Genomic DNA, 11,259 nt, shown 5'->3' on the forward strand with positions numbered 1-11,259 from the left:
TACAAGGCAATATATTTTTTTCTGAAAGGAAGGCAGATTGCATTCGGCTCTCCTGCAGAGTTCTTGGCCTTAGTTACGGCTTGCCCTTAAGTGTGGGGGCTCAACTTTTCACATCATTGCTCTGCTTTTGGAATTTACCGCTAACTTCAATGGGCATGTCTGCTGTTAAGCATCACTGTCTTTGGGTGCTTACCCCCACCTGCACCCAAGGTGTGCTCTCATGCTGATGGATGTGCTGAGACCACTACCATTTGCCCAAAACCTGGCTCTCATCTTTGGATGTGGTGAGGATTCCAGAATCCTCTTTGCAAGTGGATACAGCCATTGACTCAAGATCTTCTGATGGCCGTTAGGAGGCCTTGTGGTCACGGCAAAAAGTGAACGTATCATTTTGTGCCTTCTGTATGACCAATAAATGACTCGCTCTCTTTTGGTTGAGCATTAGTGTTCTGGGACAACCTATACTTTGAACTTCCAACCAAACCAGCATGTACTTAACTACTTCAGTGCAGATATTATTATATTATTATTATTGTCTGGTGTGGGGCACATATATTGCGGTAGAGCATTGTGAATATTGTGTTAGCAATTAGATTAAGGATTTTCTTCTTTCTTTAATCTCCCACTTATTACTGACTTGGTGCAAAAGTTGTGTTTCTCCCTTTTCCTAAGCTATTTCCCTCTAACTTCGTATTATTTATAATAGTTCACTGTTGGTCTGAATGAGGATTATGGGTGAATGTGTATATTAATTAATTTTTTTTAATAGATTTAGACTTTTGCGTAAAAGACTGATTACCCAGTCTTCATGTTATTTTCCTGCTTGTATTGTGGAAAATCTTACTCTTCAGCATATGAACTGTCATAGCTAGGATAATATTTTAAATGGCCTAGAAAGAGCCTGGAAATATTATTTAGATGCCAAATGTATACAAAAGCTTTATAATAATCACATCAGGGCAACAGACTTCCACCCTACTTATGAATGAGTTACATTCTGAATGGCTGTTCATATTTTGAATTGTTAGCAATTGGTTTATAATTGGTAGAGCATAACTTTTGTTGATGTTTACATTCCCGAGTTAACTTGAGACTCATAGATTATACTATTTGCATTGCATTTTTAAATCATGAAGTATTATAACAAATTACTTTGGATGCTAGAAAGGTAACAAGAGAAAGGTAACAAGAAGAAAATTACATTTAGATTCAAGCAACATTCAAAGCTTGGTACTTTTTCTATGCTTTGAAAGTTATGAAATTGGAGAGAATTTTGCAGGAACAGCATCTGACATTGGAAGTTCACAAAGTAAACAATGCACATCACCATCTATTGACAAAAATACATATTAAATGCTTCCTATAGGGAGAGGAAACATAGAAAATGGAAATCATCACAGACCTAGTTAAATTGGTAAGATGGAAAAAAAGAAATAATATTTTACAAGTATGAATGATTATTCTCATGATTAAATATACATGGTAGTTAATTAGAATACTCAGGATAATCACAGAAGGAGTTAAAGGAACAGGTTCATCTTCCTCCTTGCTTTCTGTTCTTTGCAAAATTTTAATTTGTGCCGTGTCTGTTAGTACCTATGAATGTTCTTAACTTGAATGTTTGTAAGTAGTTTGTGTGTGTGTGTGTGTGTGTGTGTGTTTATTTATTCACTTCACTGAATTCGACGGCTTTTTGATTGATGATCATCAAGAAGCCATTGACTTCAATGAAATAAGCATACAAGAAAAACTTTGCCCCAAAAGCATATATATCTACTACCATATAAATATATATATATATATATATATATATATATATATATATATATAATGTGTGTGTGTGTTTGTGTTAAGCTATCCTGGAATTCAGACACAGACTTTGAAAAGTAGTTTAAATAAATTTTAGATTATGGGGTTCAGTTCCTTCTGAGACTAATGATAAACATATAAGGCTTGATTTATATTAAACTAGAGGTTGTTTCCAGTAATTTCTATATATCTTCTTCCATTTCTATCCATACTCACTTGATCCACAAATACACAATGGCAACAGACGCAGAAAAATTCCACTAATCCAGATGAAAACTTGTACTATGTAACCTCTGAATATATTCTGAACCTTTTTTTTAAAATTACACAATCAAAATTATTTGTGAACTGCATGTAAATTCCTTCCATTGCCTTTGTCAACAATTCCTGGCTAAGAAATTTAAAATATTTTGCCCTAAGCCCCTAAAATCACAAGGTACATAATGTATAGTTATTACAGTATATGAAGTACTATCCAATTGAGATAAATTTTCATAAAGTATTTACCAAGAAAACTCAAGAGAACAAAGTGTGGCAGTGCTGATATGATTTCCAAAATTACATTTATCTATTTATAGTTCTTGTCACAGACCATTTCTGAATTCTGCATTATGTGTAAACATTATAACACATCTTTTATCATTATTAACCAAATTAATATATGAAAATGCTAAAGCAAAAGATACAACACTTTGGATGTATAATGATAGACAGCAAATTACATCAAAAGGCTTGATTGCTACCAGCATTGCACTTCTTTTAAGCATTAGTGAAGGTTGTTTTATTGGAACATGATGCATGGCTCTTATTCCAAAGAAGTAAAATTTATCTATTTTATGCTTTTGATATTTGGGCAAGGAAATGTATCCTTTTATGTAATGTTGCTGTTTTCCTAGCTGAATCCTGTAGTAACTAAAAGACTTTATTTGAAAGTGGAAACAATTTAGAATTTTATAAGTTTGGCAAAGACTTTAAACAAAATAAACCACTTCCTATTAACATTTTGTAGCTTCTTAGCACTTGATGCTTGTAAAAGATAACCATCAATAATGCCTCTAAATGAAAAGTGAGCTTTCATTCAAGCTCTTAAACTTCCCATATGAAAAAAGAAAGCACATATACTTTAAGAAACTTAAGTTAGGTTGTTGTGGCTATTAATTTAATTATCATTAGAATGAGTAATAGCTGATTACTATACTAACTAATGTCTAAGTTTCTTTCTCTGCAGTCCAGCATACAATAAGGAAGTAGTACATAAAACTTGCAAGCACTTTAATGAGAATCTCGATTTTAATCTATCTGGATAAATGGAATTCAACTTATGTATGTATACAGTTATACATTCATACAAAACTGTAAATCAGCATCACACAAAATATCATCTTGATAAAGTGCAAAAGTGGATATTCAGTCAGCAGAAGAGCTCACAACCAGTATATGTAACTGTAACTAGCAGCTGTATCACTGTGCTTGCTGCTGCAGCTTGGCTTTTTAATATTGCACCAGCATAAAACACCTGGGATCAAAGATATCTAACTCCTCACCATTTTATTTATAACTTTTTACCTGTACAAATATTTACAAACAGCATGACATTGCTTCCCTATGTGTTAATATTTGGTATCATACCAACTATTGTAACTGGGTAGCTTCTAACATGGTATCAGTTACCTGCTGATACACTGAGTAACAACTTTGAGAAGACAAGGGGTTCCTCACTTGACAAAACGTGCATAAAACACATACACACTTGACAAAACCAATCCTTGTCACAGATATACTGATTTTAAGAACAAACCCACTGTGAAAGGCCTGTCATTGTACTTGTAGTGTGCATATGCTAATTCTGATTTCACTGGAACTAGTATTCCATACCCCATGAATCTCGGAGCTAGCACGTCTGATTACAGAACTATATATACAAAATAATCTGGCAGAGTGAATACCAAAGAGATGGTGAAACCATCTCAAAGTTGATACCACTTCTTGTCCTTGTACTTGAGCATTAGCTGGTGAGCAGCTGTGGAGAATGACTCTGATTCATTCATCATACGACCAGTCCGTTCTTCTAATTCACTAAGTTTCTGCCCTCTCTCTACCATTAACATTCGTGTTCTGGCAATATCACCCGCAACAGAACCAGCTTTTGCATTCAGAGCCTCTAGTTGAGCTGTAGGTCCTGGTACATGTTTGGCAACACTCCGTGAACCCTTCCCTGAAGACTCACCAACTGTAAAGAACAGCTTGCTATGATGTATTCAAATTGTCATCCTTAAATATAAGCAATTTAGTTTCTTAAAGAATAATTATGCTGAAAAGTACTGCACATAACTTAATGTAGGAAATGAATAGAGTACATGGAAACAGGAAAGCCCCTCCAACACATTAAATGTTATGCACATATATAGGAACAAGAGATGTGAATTGACAACATATTTATATGTCCTGACAGCAATTTTTGTAAATAAATTTATAAACAACAAAGAATTCAATGGTCAGAGTACAATTTTTAATTTTATTACAAGGCCATGTTTACATATTATCATGTCTGCAGTTTCCTCTATTTTACATAATGAAGCATTATGTAATGAAGCATTTCACAGCAAAATGCAAGTGAACTGCAAAACTATCACTCAGAATATTTACACAAATGCACAACTATTCAGTATTATTTTTTACCTATACTGTATACTAATACTATATTCTATCCAGATAATCAATAACATCATTCAAAATTTTTAATATCATAAATTCATTATTACAGACTTTTGGCGAGACCAACTTACAGAGGATTTGATCTCAAGGCACTTACATCAAGTTACGGCAAGAATAGGCATAATGTTAACAGTGCATATGGCGCTGTAACTTGATGCATCATCAAGTTATGGTGTTGTAAGCATAGTTAAAGGCGAAACACTGACTTACGGTGGAGATCAACTTACGGCATGGAGCTGAAAAAGATGCCCGGGTGGTAAATCAAGGACTAATGATCTTCATGACCACACTTTTGAAATATGTGCACTAAGATGTCAGTTATTACCTACATGATAAAGGATACTTCCCTGTCACACTAAATCTCGATGAATACTGTGTTAAACAATTTCCAAACAACTGCAGATATTATTGCATTCAACATTTTTTTATATCCACATCAATTGCAATGAGCCCATATTGGCAGTCTTGAATGGCATAAAACTCAGTCTTGTAGACAATAGAAGAATGAGTTTACACATACCCTATATGGAACCTCATGCAAAAACTAACCACCCTGTTCACAGCTTTGTGCACTACTTTCTAAGCATTTGCTCAGCAACTAGTGTTATTTCATCAACCATTCATTTCCATTTTAGTTCAACACTTCATTTGAACTTCCTTGTCTTTCTTACTTTGTGAATCAGAGTAAAAGCGTGATTTTTCTCAACTTATAACACATTTTCAGTCACTGGTAAGTATCTGAGTAGCCGCTATTTAATCTTTTCTCCTATAAATTTTGCATCTTAGCCAAGTATTTGGGCAAGTCCAAAGATATTTCTGTACTTCCTATTTGCCGAGTTCCTTTCTTGACCTATTCACTAGTACTTTTGGTGTCTGTATTTGCACTAGTCTTCTTTTGGTTAAAATGCTGTTAGCTACCTAGCATCAATAATGAGGGCTTCTGCTAACATTAACCTCCTTTCATCATCTTGGCGTGTGTGTGTGTGGCTTTTTTTTTTATGTTCCATATCCTAATTGAAAGTTACGTTCTGGCTTTGTCTCTGTATTTTTGAGACAAATTTGCATTTCCAAAGAGCTTAGTATAGCATTTCTTGGAAAAAATGACACCAGAAGGAGCTAGGGCAGCAAATTTCAATCTGGGCAGTATGGCCTCAGCTTCTTCAAAACCATTCTATCTCAGTATGAGTCTCTAAGGATCCCGAATATTCTTTCAATATAAGTGCAAATAACAGAAGACACCACCTATGCTGTCTATGCCTTATACTTCAACACCACACAGGACGTTTCCAGACAGGAGACACTGGTCACTCTTTCAACCTAGGAAAGAGCGACAGTCTATGAAAAAGTCCCCTGGTAAAAGGGTTAAAAGGAAATGAGTTCAGATATCTGAAAACTTATAAAGATCTGGGCAGAGACAAAAGCATAGTCACATGTATATGTCAAATGTTAGCTGCAAACTTCCCTATCTGGATAAGCCCCACTTTCATTGCAGCTGGTGGACTTCAGGACATACAATGGGGACAACCAGATGTCTAGGCCTTGGAAAATAAGATAAGGTCAATGTTGCAGATGTAGGTGATCAAGTAGGTGTGGGATGGATTGGAACCTCAAAACCTCAAAAGAGCTCTTTCACCCCCAAATTCATCTGTCACATAGGAAGTATCCTAGTTTTGCATGGGTAAGGATAGGGAATCTTTGACAGTTTTAAGCAGTTTTAGCTTGGCAACCTTTGCAAGTCTCCATCAGGATTACAGTATGTCACCAGAGGGTCATCGGTCTAGCAAAGGGTGTGCAGATATCTGGCTAGTGATGGCAGCAACAGTTGTGATGTTACCCCAGCACGTAGATTTCTATGTCTACTCTGCCAAGATGTGGGACTGCTTCTCTCAGATAAGGTGAATAGTTCCTTCCACAACAGCTACATTTCAAGGATGGATACCAACTTGTTAGCAACTTTGGTTTGAGTGACAAAGGGTACACTCAGGAAACTGCTCTCCTTGATCCAGCAGGTTATGCACTGTATGGATCCCTTGGCAAAGTTGTGGCAGTTCCAAGTTCCTTGTTGGAAGAGTGGTTTTCGCTCTTGGCTACCAATCCGGTGGTCCGAAGTTTGATTCTCGGCTCGGCCAACATGGAATCTGAGGAATTTACTTCTGGTGATAGAAATTCATTTCTTAATATAATGTGGTTCGGATGCCACAATAAGCTGTAAGTCCCATTGCTAGGTGACCAACTGGTTCCTAGCCACGTGAAAGTAAGAACCTAGTCACCTCTTGGTGGCATTTCCTTGTCATCTCCATCTCCAGAAACGTTGTTTACAAATATGCATCCAGCCAAGGGTGAGATATGCAGCTTTTTGATCACCAGGTAACAGGCATTTTGTTGAAACAGAACACAAGTGATAAATAATTTTTCCAAAGTTAAATGCCACCTACTATGACCTCCAAGTATTCTTTTTGGTATTGCGTACTAAAATAAACGGTTGCTGACGTTAAGCGACGCACCAACAACAGTGGCCTGCCTGGAGAATCATGGCTGAAAATTGTCCAAAGCTCAACTAGTCCAGCAGTAGACATCTTCGTTTGGGCAGAGGTGAGCAACGAGTGAATTTTCCTGAAGATTTGTCCCCGGAAACGATTAATGTGACAGCAGATACTCAACTAAAGGTAGCAAGTTCTAACACTGAGTGGTTATTGAATCTGGAGAATTGAAAGGCTCTATGAGGCCTGTGGGGCAAGCTGGTGATGGATGTATTTGCAACAGTCTGGATCAGTTCCTGATTCAATCTGTTAACCTGGAAGTTGGATAGACAACCTGAATTATAAGCTTTTCCATCTTTTGGCCTATAGTTTTTCCATATTTTGGCCTCATAAGGCAGATGCTGGAAAAGCTTAGGACATTTTTGGCAACCCTCTGACCTAGCAGGAGTGGTTTATGGACTTGTTGGTGATGGTGATACACTACTATATCTAGAGTTCTCCTGGAAGAAGATTCTCAAGCAGCCCCACTTCCTGAGGTTCCTTAGGAGCCTAGACATATTTCAGCTTCATACCTGGAGGCAATTCAACAGTTTCAGAGGTTGAGGATTTCTGGAGTTATTGCAGTCTTGCTGGATATCAATAGGTGACTTCCTCTTCTCCTCTGTTGCCACAATTGTCAGTCTCATCATTAGGGGCTTTAGGTCTGCCCTCTTACAGATATTTGCATTTTGAGGTCTATATGTGATGACTTTGCTTGAACTGAAGATGATGCTTCTGAATATTCAGAAGGTATCACAAAACTGCTTCAACCTCAAAAACGATACCTTTCTCTTGTGCTCAGAAGTCTCTCTAAGCTAAGAGTATAAATATTTTCAAAATTCTTTGTGAACTTTTGTCTTTGAGGTGGGCCAGGGAGCAAAATTTGGTCTTCAGCAGGGCTATCATTGGCTCTATTTATTTTGTGGCTATGAATCAAACAAATAGTGGTGATGATCTTGAGTCATTTCTTCTCTGCCTTTGGTCTCAGGCAATGAATATAATCTATTCTGTTCAGTGAGAGCCATTTGCTATTATTACTCAGGACATGAATCCTATTCATATGTCAAGCCTGCCAGGGCCATTGACTTGAAATTCAAGCTTCCCAAGAATATGGTGTTTATTTCAAAGAAGAATGAGAAAGTACAGGCAGTCCCCAGTTGTTGGTGGGGTTCCAAGTGAAAACCACCATTATCCGAAACTCAGCTATTTATGGCAGTTATGGCACCAAGTTTGTTAGTGGTGCTGATAACCGGTTAATGGTGCCTCTGTTAAGTATGTTAAGGCACCATAACTCTATTATCAGTATCTTATGGCACCGATAACCGAAACTCAGCCTGTTATGACCCCTCTTATTATTATAATTAATACATAAAAATGTAAGTAAATTAATAAAATGCAAGGAGAATTGTGCACAGTCCCCAGCTTTCGATGGGGGTTCTCTTCTTGAGATGCATCGTAAGCCGAAAATCGTCGTAAGCCGGAACATCATAAAAAGTTCTAAGAAAACCTTTCTTTTAATGCTTTGGGTTTATTAAAAACTATGTAAACTGCATTTTATTACATTTTTCATCAATAAACCTTCAAATACTGATTATTTTGCATTTCTGGAGTCATATTTATTCCGGCAGATCGGCATCATAAGTGACGTAACCCTGGAACATGCATTGTAAACGTGGAAATAATTTCTGACAAATATAATTGATAAGTGTCGTAACCTCGGAAAGACATAAGCCGAACCCATTGTAAGCTGGGGACTGCCTATTGGGGTAGTAATACATTACATCTTTGGTTGAATTTGAAGTTCCAACTGCACAACATCCTCAGGGAGACTGTTCCACAGTCCAATGTTGTGAGGAATAAAGGTCCTCTAGAACTAAGAAATTTGACAGTGAGGCAGGCATATTTATTGCAGCTGGTTGCTCACAGCATGAAAATGGGATCAGGGATCAATTTGTAGATGTGATACTGTGTTAAAATATGACTTATGAAAAATTAACAAAAGAGATGATCTGACAATGATCCAAATCATAACTCCTAGTATTTGGAAACAGCAGACAGACATCCACACAGGAGAACAGTAATGTAGTAAAGGAAGGACAAATGACCTAAAACAGGTTGCACCAATTTTCTTACTCATATAAATACTATATGAGGCCTTACATACAATACCTAACTATTGTGTGGCATTTGCTGACATTTTCAGCAAATGTTTCTAGAGTAAGAAGAGTCAAAGTTACTCATAGAACAGTTAAAGCTTCAGACTCACTCAGCAGTCCCATCCACCTGAACGGGAGGATGGGGTGGAAAATCTGTATGAGATCCGCTACTCGAGTGTGTTTTTGCTTTAGTGAAGTTCAGCCTCATAACCCACCCCCCCTACCCACTACATCATTCACTAATCCAGTCCACGTCATTTGTGAGACCAAGGGAAGCTTCATTTCATGTAAGAGGTGACTTTACTACACCCACGTGTTGCATCATCAGTAGTATACTGAACAATCTTGTTTTCCAGGCCAACAACTATACCATCCCCTAAGTTGAGGAGGAAGGTATGAGGGGTGATGTGACAACTTTGCTAGGATTAGGTATGAACTGTAGTAAGTACTGAATATTTTGTTTTATTAATTCTGAAAGTAATCCTGATCAGCATTCTAGCTCACATATGTTTTTTCTTGATATTCTTCGTGGAACGGCAGATTTTCAATCGTTTTTCTTTGGATAGGGTGGGTGGTTTATGATCATTTGAAACAATCCTATTTCTCTCTGTATATAACACACTTTATACAATAATTTGTTAAGATTAATCATAACTGGACACAAAATAACTAAGTAGATGGACACTGCTGACTGTGGACATTTTGATAACTGAAGATGCTACTGGAACTAAAGGAAAGGTAAAATGGGTTCTGAGTTCATGACATTTGATAAAGAATGAAGGCAATTCCTTTTAAATACATACCACATTTCAATTAAGATTTCAATTCTCTTGCTACCCAAACCTCTCTCTATCTCACGCTAAAATAAACTTCATAAAAATTTCAGTTCATCATCACTCACTAACAACTGATAACTATATAGTACTAACAACCTACACAGAAGCCTTCACATACTTTTCTGGTAAAGTCTACATGAACATATTTAAATCATCTTAATGAACTATATAATAAAAACAGTACTTACAAAGCTCTTCACGGTCCAACTGTGAGACTCCTCCGCCGAAAAGTCCTTTGAAAAAGCTTTGCTTTGGAGGCTCAGGCATATCATGAGGCTGAAACAATTCTCCTAATAAATTTTGAAGTTCCTTGCTAGAAAAAACAGGAAAATAAGACATGATAACAGAATTCTGCTAGTATCTTGACAAATACTTGTTTTCAGCTTTATTTCTTCAACATATAACATTACAATGAACTAATTTTACCACTTCATTGTCTAAATTAACAGCTAAATTGGAAAGTACAAGCAATGATCTCTAATTTTCAAAAGCTTGGCATGTGATTATGAATTGGGGGCTATTAATTTAATGAAAATATATTATCAGTGCTTTTGTGACATATTTGCAATGCTAAAAGGACTAAACCTAAAGTAAATCAGTTTATTTAACTGGTACCTAATTCACTATTATTCCACAATGTCTACCATTATTACCCTTTCTTCTCTAACAGAGTTCACTTCATTCCATGCTTCTGTTAGTTAGCTATGAAAGATAGTTTAACCAGATGAACAAACCACACATTTCCTTCTAGACCTGTTTCATCAATGTTTCTGTGAATAGTGTATGTCATATATCACCTAGTTTCATATTTTTATGAAGTATTTCATAATTCTTTTGATAGCAGTTCCAGAATTACTGGAAATTATACAAAGTCATTTTCATAATTGCAGATATCATTGTCGCTAATACTGTACTAAAATAAAAATGAAAGAAAAATAATTTTTTCTGAAAATATTCTAGTAAATCCTGAAATTCAAATGAATTTTTAAGTCAACCGTATTTAATAAAGAAGTCTTCTAATGTATATGTTGTTATTAAATGTCAATATTAGGTTTTATGCTAATCTTTGATATCACTAAATCATTTAATTAATAACATATATTTCATGAGATTTGTTTAAGGAGGTAAATGTTTTGGCATAGGGTGATCCAAAGGTGAAAGGGCAGTGTGTTCACCACAAATTCACAATTACGCCAGACATAGCTTGTGAAATCACGGAGAGAC

General features: G+C 36.2%; 1 protein-coding gene across 5 annotated transcripts in view; it reads right to left on the reverse strand.

Moving 5' to 3' along the window:
• Nucleotides 1-1,543: 1,543 nt before the first annotated feature.
• Nucleotides 1,544-11,259, reverse strand: part of LOC135220913 (syntaxin-binding protein 5-like) — a 1,025,750-nt gene continuing 1,016,034 nt past the window's right edge. For all 5 annotated transcript variants that reach the window (XM_064258544.1, XM_064258545.1, XM_064258543.1 and 2 more), the window contains 2 exons: nt 10,224-10,348; nt 1,544-4,039 (listed from right to left, as the gene is read on the reverse strand). In XM_064258544.1, the coding sequence (XP_064114614.1) occupies nt 3,777-4,039; nt 10,224-10,348 (388 nt within the window). In that variant the 3' untranslated portion in view covers nt 1,544-3,776. The remainder of the gene's footprint in view (nt 4,040-10,223; nt 10,349-11,259) is intronic.

Source organism: Macrobrachium nipponense, chromosome 2, assembly GCF_015104395.2.
Source record: "Macrobrachium nipponense isolate FS-2020 chromosome 2, ASM1510439v2, whole genome shotgun sequence".
NCBI classification, from domain to species: Eukaryota; Metazoa; Arthropoda; class Malacostraca; order Decapoda; family Palaemonidae; genus Macrobrachium; species Macrobrachium nipponense.